The sequence below is a fragment of the Delphinus delphis genome, chromosome 1 (genome assembly GCF_949987515.2).
Source record: "Delphinus delphis chromosome 1, mDelDel1.2, whole genome shotgun sequence".
NCBI lineage: Eukaryota > Metazoa > Chordata > Mammalia > Artiodactyla > Delphinidae > Delphinus > Delphinus delphis.
In genome coordinates, this window is record NC_082683.1 from 124766705 (window position 1) to 124785129 (window position 18425).

Genomic DNA, 18425 nt, shown 5'->3' on the forward strand with positions numbered 1-18425 from the left:
GTGAGTGACGCCATGTCTGCATCTATCAGGAATTCGCTTTCTTGCCAGAGCTCAGTGATGCTGTATTATCTCATGAGAAACTGCAGAGACTGAAATGGGAGCAGCACCTTGGTTCCCACCAAACAAATAAATCCTGCACTTATGTGGGAGTTGGTTGGCTGATTTTTTTTTTTTTTTCCTGTTCAGAGTGGTGCTATTCCTGAATCCCTAAAAGCTTGCAAGCACAGAGAGGATAGATGCTCACTTCTCAGTGTCAGGCTCAATGCTGCAGAATGGCCTTCAAAGTGGGAAGAGAAAAATGTCCCCACCTACACATGTCCAGTTCCCTGGGAGGTGATTCAAGCTAGTTAAAGTGATGTAAGGGAAGGTTTCAAATAAGAGAGTTATCAGGAGTTTTCACTGTGGGAAGGTGTGGGAAAACAGTTCTCACTCCAAAGAGCTGTTAAAAGGATCAAATAAAATGATGCTCGTGAATGAAGTCTTTTTCCGCTATAAAACATCATCATATCAATGTCAGGTTTCACCACTGTTACAGTTCCTATGCGCCTGTGATGTTTCGTTATTCATTCGAGAAATGTATTAAGGGCCCGCTTTGTGCCAGGCGATATGCTGAGATGCTGAAGAACTATGACCTAATTCATGCCCTAGAGGTTTCATTCAATTTAGAAAAACATATACCGTCATGACTCCGGAAATGTAAAGATGCCACTAAAATGTCTAGACACACCAGTGGGAGAGTGAGTCATGCACTGCTTACCATGGTGATATGGCAGCCTCGTTCTGCTGCTGCTCCAAGGGTCCCTTTGAAAAAGTACCATTTCCTTGACAACCGTGGTAGCTCTCAGCTCTAACACCACGCAACCGGAAAGAGGTGCAGTAAGTGAAGCCTTCCTTAGAGGGACCGCTTCTAAGTTGACTTGCTGTGTCTTTCTGAGTAATTCTCTCCTTTCTCCCCCCACCCTTTGGTTCTACCAACCATCAGTGACATGTCTGGGTGAGGTAGTGGGATGAGGAAGGGGCAGGGTAGGGTGGTGAAGGAAGATGGGCAGACCATTGCAGACCAAAGCCAAGGATAAATATGGCTACCAGAGATTTGAATGTCTTGGGCAACTTAAGAAAAGTTGCACATCTCTATTTGCCAGTCTTTGATATCAAGACTTTGTGCCTACCTACATAGTTCCATGTTCATTAATTTCCTAGCATCTTAATGATTGGTAGGCTTCTTCCACTCTACCCTAGAATGTGAAGCCCCTTTGGCCTTGGATTCAGGACCTTTCACAGTTATATCCTACACCCTAGCCATGCCTGTTTGCCTGCTGTGGTGGAGTAAGAACAGCTTTATGGAGGCATTTTGGAAAGCTGGACGAGGTCCCTGCCCCATCAGATAGCTACTGATATCAGCTGACGTTGATCTCTGAAGTTACCATTTATCATTGCTTCAAACAGAAAAATGTTAAGAGTTTGGAGATGCATATCCTTAGAGACATTGTGCCCCACGTGGGCATCTGTGGAATAATGCTCTCTGGTTGCAGAGAATAAGCATAACCCACAAGGCTGTTCTTCCAAGCATCACTCTGAGGAGAGATACATCATTTGAGTCAGCCAACCTTCAAATGTTGACACTTTTGGATTCCTTTGTCCAAAGCAGAAATGTCTGACTTGTTTGCAGACTGAAGAACTTGGGACAAGTTACGTTGTCAACATCCAGTGTAAGTTATCAGGGTAAATAAATATACACACATCCTCCTAGTCAACCCAAAGTCTAGGTCAGGGGATATGTGGCATCAGCCCAGGGAGCCGGAGAGGAACAAAATTTCACAGACTGGAATTACATAGTTATCTAGAAAGCACTAGCCTCCTTTTTCAGTCTGTAATTATATACTATGTTTGCCACTCTGACCTGGAACAGGGTTGGCTTCTTCCAGAGAAGTCCCGTGGGAAAACATAAGTTCCCAGATGGGTTCAGCAGCCTTGGATGTGATGAGTAGTTATTGTGATAGAGGGAAAAGAGCACTAAAACAGGAGTCAGTACACTTCAGCTTAGAAGTGAACCCCCATGAAATAGCTGGGTGGTTTCCGGCAAGTCACATCCTTGCTCTATTCTGTTTGTTTCCTTTTCTGCCAAAAGAGGGATATAGGAGCAGTGGGTTGATGACCTGTAAGGTCTCTCCCAGTGTGAGTATTATTCTGACATTTTTTCCCACTCATCCATCCATCCATCCATCCCCTTCTATAGGCTAGATGCTATATTTAAAACTTGTTTGTGACAGCCCAGGCTTATTTGAAGCCAGAAACCTGGACCAGAGCACCGCCCCCCACCACCCCGCAAGCTCCCCTCCAGCCCCAGAAGCAGTGAGGAGTTGCGTTTGGCTGCTAAACTCACCAGCAGGAATATGGGCATCTCTTGCTGTAGCGACAACAGTAAAATTGCCACTCCCGATCCAGCACTGACTCGAAGTAGCGGCTCTGGAATCCTGCCACCAGTCCATTGTTGGAGCACGTCTGGTACCTGAAGAGAAGAGAACAAGTCCAAGTAAACCAACCACAACGATGCACAAGTAGAGCCCCCCTTTCCAAGATCCCAGCTCCCTCAGTTATTGAGTCATGACACTCTTTCAATGACCTAGATTCCTTACAATTTATTCCATTTTTATGCAAATCATAAAAAACCTTTGTTTTACTGGTAGGAATGATGTATACTCACCATTAAAATTCAAATGATTCACAGTCTTTCAACCGAAGGAAAATTGGGAAACTCTGCTCTTGTTAGACCTCTATGAATATATTGTTAGATGGAAGAATGCATAAATGAATGGATATAGAGGCATCTGGAATTTTTACAAATGCAATATTATATTGTTCATGCCATTTAAAATAAAAGATAATGTAATTCACATTACTTGCATTAAAATAAAAAGAATACAAAGAGAAGCTTTCACAAGACCTTCTTAGAAGCATAAGCCTGGAGACGGAGCACAAGGATACTCAGCAGGCAAAGCCCAGATGGGCACAGCGATTTGTACAGGGTGACCCAGTACAAGCTGTGGGGAGCTGGGACCACAACCCCAAGTTTTCACAACGTATCCGGGAATCTTTCTATTGCCCACTAGACGTCAAGCTCTACGTGGTCAGGGAGCGTTTGGTCAAAATTCTATCCCCAGTGCCCACTGTGGGTCCTGGCATATGGAGGCAGTCCTTACAGAGTGGTGACGGGCCACCTGAACTCCTCAAACATCCTCTAAGGGTCCCTTTCCTGTCTAAGCTGCTCAGTTCTAATTCTTCTAGTCTACAGACTCTCCCTGCAGTCACATGAATTTTCACTGTTTCATTCTATCTGGGCTGCTATTGGTCTAGGAATCAGCCTGTTTCATCTTCACAGCACCTTGCTAGCTAAGCGTTGGCTTAGAATAGTGTAATCATTTCTCCCTTTGTTCCATCTCCTGTTCCACTTTCTCCCACTCCTTCCCCATATCCCACTGGTGCCTTAAGGCTTGCTCCTTTTGCTGTGTTGTTGAGGTTGCTGTTCTCTACCTGGCCGCAGTGGGCTCCCACCTTGCGCAGAGTGAGAGCTTTCATAAAACCTTCCAAAGGAGGTCTTTAGCTACCTCTGCTTCTTTGTATTCTTACCCACCTGGCCATTGATCATGTTCCCTCTTATGAGTAAGCAGAGAAGGCAGTTGTCTCTGTGTCACAACCTGACAGCTGCTGGAATACAACCCTGCTTTTCAAGGAAAGGTAAGTTTCCAGAAAATATAATAGGTAAAGTAAGAATAAGTACCTGATGCTGATAGGTGAGAGGGACCTTGCTGACACACAAACTATAAAACCATCAGTGACTGGATTTCATTTCATTCTTTTTAATTATTGGAAATGATCTTCTGGGTCTGACAAAACTAGATATTAAATATATTTCATGTCTGGTCAGAAAGCATCTGTACTTTTCATCATTTATTATTCATTTATGCTTATATATATTCAGACATGTGTTTATTTATCCATTCATTCATTCAACAAACTTGTACTCCCTCACTATTCTGTTTCAATCACAGTGCTTCTGTGTGGAAAGAAGAATTGAGAGATGGGCTTGGTACTCGGTCACCATACAAACTGGCTTGAATTCCAGGTTCCCAGGACGTGTAAGAAGTTCTGAAAGACCTTAGAAAGCTCAACTGTAGGAGATCAATAGTGCAATTTATGACGTAAATTGAGACCTGTGCCCTTTGATGATCTAGTCTTCTTTGCTCTACCAGTACTCACATCTCATCAGGAGTATTACCGCCTTGGAAAACACCTGGTATGTATCAGGAAGCCACGCACTTGGAATGGACAACCAAGGTCTGAAGGGTAGCCTTGGGGGCTGATCTTCCAGCATGGTCTTGTTCTAGCCTAATCCTAGCAATGCGAGTGAAAGCCAACTTCAACAGAAAGCTCTAAGAGTTGTAAACAAAGTTCATATGTGTCCAAAGAGAGACGGTGCAGCAAACTGGTGCTCTCTGTGAGCTTCCTCCTTACCATCACTAAAATTCTGCCTTCCTCTAAAACAGCCCTTTCAGAACTGAGCCAGGCTGTGGTTTCCCTGGAGCTGTTGTTCCATTGTCTTGGTTTGTCCTGTGCACTCAGACTATCACGGGGATAGCATTCCCAGGGTGGTGAGTTCCCATAAGCAAAAATAAATGTAGCAAGATAAGCTGAATGGTTTCACGGGGTACCAGTTCTGAAGGCTATCCAAGTTCCATGAATTCTCCGCCGGCTGCCAGCCAGGCAGCTGACCCCATAGTCCTTATGGGAAGTGTGTGTGTCACTCTTTCACACACCACCTCAGATAACACTGCCCTGTGAAGATTATTTGGACACTACAGTCCCAGGGCCTAAGAACATATGATGAAAGTTAAACAACCAAAGAGAGCTCACCTCCCCCAGCTTCTGTCCCATTGCACTCACATTTTAGTAGAGTGAGCCTGCACTGGAGTTTGGCAGTACATGAGGCCAACACAATGAAATGATTCCTTCTAGAATTGGATTTTTGTAAGGGTACATTTTCACACTCACGTGGGAGCAGTATAGCAGGGTGGTTAAGAGCATAGGCTATGTTGCTGGACTGGTGCTCCAACCACTTCTGACTGTCACCTTTGACAGGCTTCAGACCCTCTAATGGTCTCAGTTTCCTCAGCTGTAAAATGGGCATAATAACAGTATGTACTTATTAAAGTTATTGTGAAGACCAAATAAGGCAATGTATATACAACTCTGGGGATAGTGTCTATTAATGATTAATAAATTACTTACTATTGTCATCATACTTTCATTTAGTCCACACGGCACTTGTGAGTATACTCTGTGAAATCTGCCCTTGGCTTCCCAGTCTCCATCAGTGGAAAGCTGGTGGACTCATATGTGTTCCTTGAGCTGCTGTTTCCCTAAAACAAAGCTCACAGCAGTCAACTGTCTTAGTCACTGACACACCCACTTTGCAGCATAGATATTTGAGTATGACTTATTGCCCCCAATAGATGGTAAAGTCCTTGAAGGAGAAAGATCACTTAATCTTCAATTTGAATTCCCCACAGTGCCTGACAGTGGGGTCTAGCAAATGTTTGATGGAAGAATGATGAACAAATGAATGATGAGGGCATCTTCCATTATCAGAGGCAGAATGGACTTTTAAAAGCCTGTCATTCAAATCCAGGAAGGGCCCTGAAACTCCCTCCAAGTAGTTCTCAGGAACTCACGTTGAGCAATCCATCTTCCCACTTCCACCTTCTCTTTCAGGAACAAAGCCTACTCCAGGACGAGGGTGAAAAATGAATATAGCTTTAGGCATTTCTCTCCCTTTCAATCACCTTTTTTAAAAGTACCTTATTTAATAAGACTCAGTTAAACATTTGGCCACAAACTGCAGGATTGCAAACACAGGAACCAGGCAGGTGAGAAAGGGAATGAGGGCAGCCTGTCAATGGGAGCGGCGGGGGAAGTTGGAGAAAACTTGAATCATTAAAGTGATTCAGATTCAATTTTTTTTTAAAGAGTTTTATTAGCAACTAATCAAGATGCTTTTTTTTTTTTTTTTTTTTTTTTTGCGGTACGCGGGCCTCTCACTGTTGTGGCCTCTCCCGTCGCGGAGCACAGGCTCCGGACGCGCAGGCTCAGCGGCCATGGCTCACGGGCCCAGCCGCTCCGCGGCATGTGGGATCTTCCCGGACCAGGGCACGAACCCGTGTACCCTGCATCGGCAGGCAGACTCGCAACCACTGTGCCACCAGGGAAGCCCCAGATTCAATTTTTAAAAATGGTTGATGGTGAAAAGACATTCTTGAGGATCTGCTTTACTTCCCAGCACTCGGTTGTTGCTCCTGAATGGTCCACAGAAAAGAGTTTGAGCCCAAGACTGTAGCTTTCCTGGTGTACAGTGACAGGACCCCAGCTGAGCCCTAGGCACAGACTCCCTGAGAACATTCCCTCAGAGTCTCAGGACCCTGGGGTGCCCTCATTCAGGACTCTCTCCTCTCCATTTGAAAAGCCATATTTTCTTTCTTATCATCTCTTTGAAGCCTGGAGGCTCAGTTTCACAAACTGGAGCACTGTTAGCTGTGCTCCACCTGACACTAGAAACTTTCTAGAAGGAAAATCAGCAGGCAGTTACTCCTCCTCTGACAATAGTCATGGACCTTTTCTGAGAAAGTGGTCTTTCTGAAAGTGGTTTCTCTCAGGGCCTTCACCCTAAAAGCAAAGACAAAACTTTCTCCTGTGTCCACAATAACAAAACATGGAAGTGATAGGATGCAGGGGAAAGAGCCCTTGTTGAGGAATCAGCAGCATGAGTTCTGGTCCTAGCCCTGACCTTCACATGCTGTGTGGAACCTCATCTAAGTCACTGTGAGGATGAAATAAAATGATGCCTGCAAAAATCTTGGCGAAGATAGAAACAGGAAGATCCAGGATCCAAACTCAGATTTTTCTGAGGCCAAAGCTCCTGGTCATGAACTTTCAGGGAGCACGAACTGCTGCTCCAGGATTGTCATTCTGCTTCTGGTCCAACCTCCGGCCAGGCTTTCTCACTGTTTTTTTGTGTTCTTCATTGGGTCCAGGGCTGTTGGTCAGGCCCAATGATGGAGGCCAGGACTGGAAGGTGTGCACATATCTGGTTTTGCTGGTGAACTCCTCTGTGAAGTTTTAGTCTCTCCTTCCAGTCTCTGCTGGTCTCAGTCCCAACTCAAAGAAAGTCCAAACTCTTAGCAAGTTGGGGGTGGCATTGGGTTGAGTGGAGAACAGGGTAAAGGAAAGCAGCACTATCTTGGTTAAGAGCTTTTACAGTCCCATCAAATGGGTGGGCTGGTTGTGCTGGTAGCTTTCTTCCAGCTCTATAAACATACAGACGTGTTTCCAGGACTGCTATCCAGTCTTCAGCTCCACGGCAAATATGAAATAAGAGCAGCTTTGATCATCATCTAGGCTGGTAGCCACTCCATGTGACCGGGAGACCACGTGGCAAAGCTCTTACTCCCCAGTGTTTCTCTCCCAACCCAGCTTGATGAGGGTTTAAATTCCACCAAGGGAGACTCATTCTTTTAGAGTAAAGTTTGACTCCTGTAAATTATATTTTCCCCAGAATAATCCTTTGAGTTGCTATCAGACATTTATAACATGGGTCACAGAGTTTCAGAATGTTTGTTAAGTTTTTCAACAAATAGTCATTAGAACCTACTCTATGTCAGGTGCTGTACTTGGTCTGCAATCCTTTCCAGACAACTGTGCTAATAAGAGACACCACAACAATACAGATATTGGAGAGAAGAAGTAGATTTGTAGTAAAGAGAGAAAAGAGAAACAAGAAACTGGCTTGGGATGGTGGGGCAGTGAAATGGCAAGTGGCAGAAGCAAACCAATTTGGGAGCACGTTTGCCTACTTAAAGGAGCTTTAAAAGTTCTGGATTTCTCTCTTAAGCCCCAACAGAATGACTCCATTCCTCATCTTGTCCTTTCTGCTGACATTTATACCTACTTACACAAAATGGAGATGACAATTTCTACCCTGATAGTATTACATGAAGATTAAAGAGAAGCTATATGTTAAGTGTCTACCCCAGAGCATAGCACAAAGTTTATTATGAAAGGGCAGGAAAGGAGCTCTCCCAGAGATCTCCATCTGAATGTTAAGACTGAGCTCCACCCAACAGCAAGCAAACTCCAGTGCTGGAAGCCCAATGCCAAACAATTAGCAAGACGGAAGCACAACCCCACCCATTAGCACAGAGGCTGCCTAAAATCACAGTAAGGTCACAGACTCCCCAAAACACACCACAAGACACAGTCTTGCCCACGAGAAAGACAAGATCCAGCCTCATCCACAAGAACACAGGCACCAGTCCCCTCCACCAACAAGCCTACACAACCTACTGAACCAACCTTGCCCACTAGGGGCAGACACCAAAAACAACAGGAACTATGAACCTACAGCCTGTGAAAAGGAGACCCCAAATACATTAGGTTAAACAAAATGAGAAGAAAGAGAAATATGCAGCAGATGAAGGAGCAAGATAAAAATCCACCAGACCAAATAAATGAAGAGGAAATAGGCAGTCTACCTGAAAAAGAATTCACAGTAATGATAGTAAAGATGCTCCAAAATCGTGGAAATAGAATGGAGAAAATACAAGACTCATTTAACAAGGACCTAGAAGAACTAAAGAGCAAACAAACAATGATGAACAACACAACAAATGAAATTTAAAAATCTCTAGAAGGAATCAATAGCAGAATAACTGAGGCAGATCAATGGATAAGGGACCTGGAAGATAAAATAGTGGAAATAACTACTGCAGAGCAGAATAAAGAAAAAAGAATGAAAAGAATTAAGGACAGTCTCAGAGACCTTGGGGACAATATTAAACACACCAACATTCAAATTATAGGGGTCCCAGAAGAAGAAGAGAAAAAGAAAGTGTCTGAGAAAATATTTGAAGAGATCATAGTTGAAAACTTCCCTAACATGGGAAAGGAAATAGTCACCCAAGTCCAGGAAGCACAGAGAGTTCCCATACAGGATAAATCCAAGGAGAAACATGCCAAGACACATAAAATCAAACTATCAAAAATTAAATACAAAGAAAAAATAGTAAAGGCAGCAAGGGAAAAGAAACAAATAACATACAGGGGAATCCCCATAAGGTTAACAGCTGACTTTTCAGCAGAAACTCTGCAAGCCAGAAGGGACTGGCAGGACATATTTAAAGTGATGAAAGGGAAATACTTACAACCAAGATTACTCTACCCAGCAAGTATATCATTCAGATTCAACAGAGAAAATAAAACGTTTAGAGACAAGCAAAAGCTAAGAGAATTCAGCACCATCAAACCAGCTTTACAACAAATGCTAAAGGAACTTCTCTAGGCAGGAAACACAAGAGAAGGAACAGACCTACAAAAACAAACCTAAAACAATTAAGAAAATGGTAATAGGAACATACATATTGATAATTACCTTAAATGTAAATGGATTAAATACTCCAACAAAAAGACATAGACTGGCTGAATGGATACAAAAATAAGACCTATATATATGCTGTTTACAAGAGACCCACTTCAGACCTAGGGACACATACAGACTGAAAGTGATGGGATGGAAAAAGATATTCCATGCAAATGGAAATCAAAAGTAAGCTGGAGTAGCAATTCTCATATCAGACAAAATAGACTTTAAAAAAAAGACTATTACAAGAGACAAAGAAGGACTCTACATAATGATCAAGGGATCAATCCAAGAAGAAGATATAAAAATTGTAAATATTTATGCACCCAATATAGGGGCATCTCAATGCATAAGGCAAATGCTAACAGCCGTAAAAGGGGAAATCAACAGTAACACAATAATAGTAGGGGACTTTAACACCCCACTTTCACAAATGGACAGATCATCCAAAATGAAAATAAATATGGAAACACATGCTTTAAATCACACATTAAACAAGATGAACTTAATTAATATTTATAGGATATTCCATCCAGAAACAACAGAATACACTTTCTTCTCAAGTGCTCATGGAACATTCTCCAGGATAGATCATATATTGGGTCACAAATCAAGCCTCAGTAAATGTAAGAAAACTGAAATTGTATCAAGCATTTTTTCTGACCACAATGCTATGAGACTAGATATCAATTACAGGAAAAAAAAATGTTAAAAAATACAAACAGATATAAGCTAAAAAATACAATACTAAATAACCAAGAAATCACTGAATAAAGGAAAGAGGAAATAAAAAAATACTTAGAAACAAATGACAATGAAAACACGGCAACCCAAAACCTATGGGATGCAGCAAAAGCAGTTCTAAGCGGGAAGTTTGTAGCAATACAATCCTACCTCAAGAAACAATAAAAATCTCAAATAAACAATGAACCTTTCACCTAAAGCAATTAGAGAAGGAAGAGCAAAGAACCCCCCAAAGTTAGCAGAAGTAAAGAAATCATAAAGGTCAGATAAGAAATAAATGAAAACTAAATGAAGGAAGCAATAGCAAAGATCAATAAAACTAAAAGCTGGTTCTTTGAGAAGATAAATAAAATTGATAAACCATTAGCCAGACACATCATGAAAAGAGGGAGGAGACTCAAATCAATAGATTTAGAAATGAAAAAGAAGTAACAACTGACACTGCAGAAATAGAAAGGATCATGAGAGATTAGTAAATGCAACTATATGCTAATAAAACAGACAACCTGGAAGAAATGGACAAATTCTTAGAAAAGCATATTCTGAAACTGAACCAGGAAGAGCTAGAAAATATAAACAGACAAATCACAAGCACTGAAATTGAAACTGTGATTAAAAATCTTCCAACAAACAAAAGCCCGGGACCAGCTGGCTTCACAGGTGATTCTATCAGACATTTAGAGAAAAGCTAACACCTATCCTTCTCAAACTCTTCCAAAATATAGAGGAGGGAGGAAGACTCCCAAACTCATTCTATGAGGCCACCATCACCCGGATACCAAAACCAGACAAAGTTGTCACAATAAAAGAAAACTACAGGCCAATATCACTGATGAACATAGATGCGATAATCCTCAACAAAATACTAGCAAACAGAATCCAATAGTACATTAACAGGATCATACACAATGATCAAGTGGGATTTATCCCAGGAATGCAAGGATTCTTCAATATATGCAAATCAACAATGTGATAAACCATATTAACAAACTGAAAGGTAAAAACCATATGATAATCTCAATAGATGCAGAAAAAGCTTTCAACAAAATTCAACACCCATTTATGATAAAAACTCTCTAGATAGGAGGCAGAGAGGGAACCTACCTCAATGTAATAAAGGCCATATATGACAAACCCACAGCCAACATCGTTCTCAATGGTGAAAAACTGAAACCATTTTCTCTAAGATCAGGAACAAGACAAAGTTGCCCACTCTCCCCACTATTATTCCACATGATTTTGGAAGTTTTAGCCACAGCAATCAGAGAAGAAAAAGAAATAAAAGGAATCAAAATCAGAAAAGACAAAGTAAAGCTGTCACTGTTTGCATATGACATGATACTATACATAGATAATCCTAAAGATGCTACCAGAAAACTACTAGAGCTAATCAATGAATTTGGTAAAGTAGCATGATACAAAATTAATGCACAGAAATCTCTTATATTCCTATACACTAATGTTGAAAAATGTGAAAGAGAAATTAAGGAAACACTCCCATTTACTATTGCAACAAAAAGAATAAAATACCTAGGAATAAACCTACCTAAGGAGACAAAAGACCTGTATGCAGAAAACTATAAGACACTGATGAAAGAAATTAAAGATGATACAAACAGATGGAGTGATATACCATGTCCTTGGATTGGAAGAATCAATATTGTGAAAATGACTATACTACCCGAAGCCATCTACAGATTCAATGCAATCCCTATCAAATTACCAATGGCATTTTTTACAGAACTAGAACAAAAAATGTTAAAATTTGTATGGAGACACAAAAGACCCTGGATAGCCAAAGCAATCTTGAGAAAGAAAAATGCAGCTGGAAGAATCAGGTTCCCTGACTTCAGACTATACTACAAAGCTACAGTAATCAAGACAGTATGGTACTGGCACAAAAACAGAAATATAGATCAATGGAACAGGATAGAAAGCCCAGAGATAAACCCACGCACATATGGTCACCTTATCTTTGATAAAGGAGACAAGAATATACAATGGAGAAATGACAGCCTCTTCAATACGTGATGCTGAGAAAACTGGACAGCTACATGTAAAAGAATGAAATTAGAACACTTCCTAACACCATACACAAAAATAAACTCAAAATGGATTAAAGTCCTAAATATAAGGCCAGACACTATAAAACTCTTAGAGGAAAACATAGGCAGAACACTCTATGACATACATCACAGCAAGATCCTTTTTGACCCACCTCCTAGGGAAATGGAAATAAAAACAAAAATAAACAAATGGGACCTCATGAAAGTTAAAAGCTTGTGCACAGCAGAGGAAACCATAAACAAGACAAAAAGGCAACCCTCAGAATGGGAGAAAATATTTGCAAAGGAAGCAACCGACAAAGGATTTTTCTCCAAAATTTACAAGCAGCTCATGCAGCTCAATATCACAAAAACAAACAACCCAATCCAAAAATGGCCAGAAGACCCAAATAGACATTTCTCCAAAGAAGATATAAAGGTAGCCAACAAACACATGAAAGTGTTCAACATCACTAATCATTAGAGAAATTCAAATCAAAACTACAATGAGGTATCACCTCACAGTGGTCAGAATGGCCATGATCAAAAAACCTACAAACAATAAATGCTGGAGAGGGTGTGGAGAAAAGGCAACCCTCTTGCACTGTTGGTGGGAATGTAAGTTGGTACAGCCACTATGGAGAACAGTATGGAGTTTCCTTAAAAAACTAAAAATAGAACTACTCTTTGGCCCAGAAATTCCACTAGTGGGCATATACCCTGAGAAAACCATAATTCAAAAAGAGTCATGTACCACAATGTTCATTTTAGCACTATTTACAATAGCCAGGACATGGACCCAACCTTAGTGTCCATCGACAGATGAATGGATAAAGATGATGTGGCACATATATACAAAGAAATATTACTCGGCCATAAAAAGAACCGAAATTGAGTTATTTGTAGTGAGGTGGATGGAGCCTGTCATACAGAGTGAAGTAAGTCAGAAAGAGAAAAGAAATACTGTATGCTAACACATATATATGGAATCTTTAAAAAATTGGTTCTGATGAACCTAGGGGCAGGACAGGAATAAAGATTCGATGTAGAAAATGGACTTGAGGACACGGGGAGGGGGATGGTAAGCTGGGACAAAGTGAGAGAGTGGCATGGACGTATATACACTACAAAATGTAAAATAGATAGCCAGTGGGAAGCTATCATAGCACAAGGAGATCAGCTCAGTGCTTTGTGACTACCTAGAGGGGTGGGATAGGAATGGTGGGAGGGAGATACAAGAGGGAGGGGATATTGGGTATATGTATACATATAGCTGGTTCACTTTGTTATACAGCAGAAACTAACACAACAGTGTAAAGCAATTATACTCCAATAAAGATGTTTAAAAAAAAAAGGCAGGAAGGCAGGAAAGGTAGTAGTTGTTATTATTACTATTATCATAAATATTTGCAATTAAATGGAAAGAGAAGCTACATTCTAGTCTCCACAAAACACTTTCTGTTGGAGCCTACATTAGGAATTATCAAGGTTGAACCCTTCCAGTGGGGCAGTAAGATTAGCCTCAGAAAGTAGATGATAAAACATAATTTGAAGCTCACCTGCTCCAAGAAATCTTCCTTTCTTGACAATTGTAACTCTTGCTGATTTTTCTTCCTCATGATACATTGATGTCACAATCACACATTTCACCTAACATGTACTATCTCTGAACCATCTCATCGCGGGATAGTGCAGGGGTTTTGAAGGTAAACACTGTACCACTGATTACTGGTCCCCCTGCCACAATGATGGGGATATGAACAGTCTCTTTAAATAATGCTGAGTTATATGCTGTCTGCTCTCTTCCTGCCCACATCTGGGTAAGAGTTCTGCTATCTTCTCCATGTCGGGTTTTAATTCTGCTAGTATATAGCAGGTTTCAAGATGGTGAATCAGAAATGAACTGCTGAACAGCTTCTCTGGATAGAAAGCCATAGGACAGGACAAGGGAGACATAGAAATTCTTCCCAAAACACAAACTCCTGCCCTGTTTTAGAAAAATACAAGCAGTAGAGGCTAACCCAAAGGCCTCTGAGAAGATCCAGGTTATATTATGAGATGTATTTATGTCCTGAGATCACTTTTGGCCTGAGCACAATTCCAGGTCACGCAGGGATTTCAGGCTTAATTAACCACAGGAGCTCCTGAAGTCAATTATTTACAATATTTGTTAACCAAGCGATCTAATACTACCGCTGTGTTATCTGAAATGTGAAAAATATTTGACATTCATATTGTACACTTAATATGTATACTGAATTATATGTTCCCAAAACGAAATGTTACCTATCAGTGGTCTTTGTAACCTAGCAATTTGTATATTTCAACTCCAGCTTTATAATTTACCAACTGTGTGACATTTATCTCTGAGTTTCAGTTTCCAGAGAGTAGTCATTATAGTAAGGATAAATAACTCTTATATAGGACTTACCATGTGCCAGCCATTGTGTTAAGCACGATACCTGCATTATTTATTTTAATCATCAAAACAATCCCGTGAAATGGGCTTGGATAATCAGTTCCCCACCACCACCACCATTTGATGGATAAGGAAGCTCAGGTTTAGAGAGGTTAAGTAATTCCCCAAAGGACACACAGCCAATAATACATATATATTATCTCATTTAATTCTCACAACAATTCTGGGGCATTGTCTTTGTAGAAGTAGAAGCTGAGGCTTAGAAAGTTGACATGACTTGCCTAAAGTTAGTAGTGGGGCTGCATTTTGAGAACTATTCTGTTTGTCTCCAAAGTCCATATTCTTTCAATTACTTCAAGATACCTCGAAGAAACACACACATACACACAGAGAGAGAGGAGAGAGAAAGGTATCCTAATTCTGTGGAAATCTCTTATTCATTAGGAATATTATATCTGACAAGTATGCAGACAGAAGCAAATCCCCTACTGGGAGAAGTGAACGTTTACCATCCTATGAGCACAGCCAAGAGCCATTTTGCAAAGCCCAAGTTCCCTCAGACAATTGATTCCTAGATCTCAGGACAGTGACCAAGATGGAAAGTTGGCAAGAATCCTAGATCTGCTATAACTCTATTCTCCCACACTCAACCTTGTTTCCCTCAGAGGTCAATCTTACATAGGTGTGATATCTTCTTTAGCCCAGAACTGACTACAACTTTATTCAAGACCAAAAATACCACCAACATTTAATATTCACCGGCAGCACTGTGGCATCAGCACTGTGGCTTGGGTTCCACCTCTGCACTAGCTATGAGCAGGCGAGTCTCCTAATGCTTCTGAACCGCGTTCCTTCATGTATAAAATGGGGGAAATAGTAATGCTGCCTTGCAGTATTATTGTGAAGATCAAATACGATTAGATCATGAGTAGCACAAGGGCATAGACTGTATGTTATTTATCTTCATAATCTTGGAGTCTGGCAAAGTTTGTGATCATAAACATTTGGTAGTGAATGAAAAAGCAAATGAATGTATGACTGAGGAATACTTTATAAACTATAAAGCACCATATCAATTAGGATTAAGATAATAGCACTTATACTTAATGTACTTGTTTCGCTGCTTTTTCAATTGCTTCACTCTTGGCTTTAATTCCTAATCTATGATGCAGGGAGGTTGTTCTGGATGTTACATGAGATCCCTCCCAGTGCTGAGATTTTGTGATTCTGTTACACTCTGCCTTTTAAACTCCCAATATGTACTCTACCAGCCTGCCTCCTTATTTTTTAATCTTTTAATTCTGAAATAATTTTTGAGATACAGAAGATTTGTAAAGATAATACATAGGATTCATGTATGCCCTTCACCTAGATTACCCTAAAGTTATCTTTCATCACTCTGGTGCCTTTATGAATACTAAGAAATTAACATTGTACATCACTAAACTCCAGACTTCATTTAGGTTTTACCAGGTTTTCCATTAATGCACTTTTTCTGTTACAGGATCCAAACCAGGATACCATGTAGCATTTAGCCCGTATGGCTTTTGCAATAAAAAGTTTTGCTATTGTATTTTCAAAAACATATTGGGACATTAAGATTTGTGGGATAATGGAAACCTAATAAAGAATTTATCCTGAGCTAACAAGTGTGTCAGCCATCCTCTGCACATGGTTTAGAGAACTTTAGGAAGTCAAAAAAGATCATCCTGCATGGTGGTGAATGCAAGAAGCCAAAATGAGTTGTGTACAATAAAATTGAGCCCCATATTATAGACACTGGAATATTGAGAATCAAAAATGTAAGCATAAGTTTGTTTCTGAAGTCTGTGAGTCTGTCTGTTTGTAAATAAATTCATTTGTATCATTAGATTCCACATATCAGTGATATCATATGATATTTGTCTTTCTCTGTCTGACTTATTTCACTTAGTATGATAATCTCTAGGTCCATCCATGTTGCTGCAAATGGCATTATTTCATTCTTTTTTATGACTCAGTAGTGTTCCCCTGTATATATGTACTGGGGGGGAGGGATAAATTAGGAGTTTGGGATTAACATATACACACTACTATATAGAAAATAATCAACAAGGACTTACTATACAGCACAAGGAACTCTACTCAGCATTCTGTAATAACCTATATAGGAAAAGAATTTGAAAAAGAATAGATATATGTATAATTGAGTCACTTTGCTGTACACCTGAGACTAACACAATATTGTAAATCAACTATACTCCAATATAAAATAAAAAATTAAATTAAAAAATGTAAGCAAAATGGTTTCCCTTGCAGGAAGATCTCAGGCTTCTTTGTTTAGGGCACTGTGAGGTGCTCGATGCACTAACTAGTCTTATTTGGTCTTTTGCTACATATTTAGTGGGGCCCACTATGTGCCAGCATTATTCTAGTGCTGGGCAATATTCTATACAATGGTGAATGAGACAAAGTCCCTACATTCATGAAGCTTATAATCTGAAGGGGACAAACTATAAATACAAATCATGTAATGACAAGAGCACTGCGGGAAACGTAACGCAGTTTGGGGAATAGAGTGTGAGAGACGTTGGTTTAGAGGAGGTGGTCTGGGAAAACTTCTCTGAAGAGGTGAGCACTGTGTGTACTGAATGATCAGAATAATGAATCAGGACGGATTGCTCCGTACTAGACAGAACCTTGGTCTCAGTTAGAATCAGATTATGGAAAGCTGAGTTCCTACTGTAAAAAATTAATAAGCAGAAACCTCAATTAGAGTCAGGAGACCAGAAAGGGGTGCTCTCATACCCTTCAAAGATAGCAGAGCCCAACAGAAGAAGAAAGATTTCCTCTTCTTGCCTGGCAAGAGCTCAGCCAATGAGAGATTGTCATAACGCAACCAATGAAAAGCCATGAACTTTGTTTAATATAGGCCCCCCCCAACTTCCTTTTCCCCTCTATAAAAGAGTTTTCTCCTTTCCATTTTGTGGGGGACTTGTGCATGCCTCACTATAGTTGTAGACCCTAAATTGCAATTCTTTGCTCCTCCAAATAAACCCATTTTTTTCTGGAGTTATAACTGGCTGTCTGTTTGTTTTAGGTCAACATTTTGTTGTTCCATATGTGGGTCCAGTGAAGACCCCCGATTACTCTGAGGCTTGTAAGCAAACAGGTGTGGTACTACATTGAGCTCATTGTTGCTCACTGCTTTTCTAACTGACCCTGGGGTTTGAGGACAAGTCTTTCTCCTGGATCTGAGCTTCATCCTCTTTGCGTTTTGAAGCTCTCCAGGTTTTATTTGGGATCTGTTTTAAGGTTTCATCTTTTTTGGTTAAGACCTTGTTCTGTATGCGACTACTCATTTGGCACTTCGGCCTGATTTTTGAAATCAGACTTATCCAGCTTGAACTGGCTAGCCACCAGCCCATTCCTTCAGGAATAGGGGCTGTTCTATTGGAACTGTGCTGAGCAGCTTCCTGCCTGGCTCTTCCAGGACTAGACTGTTCCCTTAGAACTGGCTGGTATTACGCCTGCAGGCTGTTTGAGCTATTTGAGCTGCTTAAGTTGTTTGAAAAGAATTATTTTACTCTAGAGAAAAAGCTCTGAGAAATAGGATCCCAGTTATCTAAATATTTTGAGGGTACCCCTTCCCTACAGGGATCCTGGCCCATTTTATGTTTGAAAACCAAGGTCCCTCTTCATGTGCATGTCTAACCAAACTGGACTGACCTAACCGAAAGCAATTTAGAATGGCAATGACCATTATGAGGAA

At 40.6% G+C, this 18425-nt stretch overlaps 1 protein-coding gene across 1 annotated transcript in view; it reads right to left on the reverse strand.

Moving 5' to 3' along the window:
• DPT (dermatopontin) overlaps positions 1-18425 on the reverse strand; it is a 40496-nt gene that overhangs the window by 14548 nt on the left and 7523 nt on the right. Inside the window, exon 2 of the mRNA XM_060033625.1 lies at positions 2384-2509. Coding sequence (XP_059889608.1) covers positions 2384-2509 — 126 coding nt within the window. The remainder of the gene's footprint in view (positions 1-2383; positions 2510-18425) is intronic.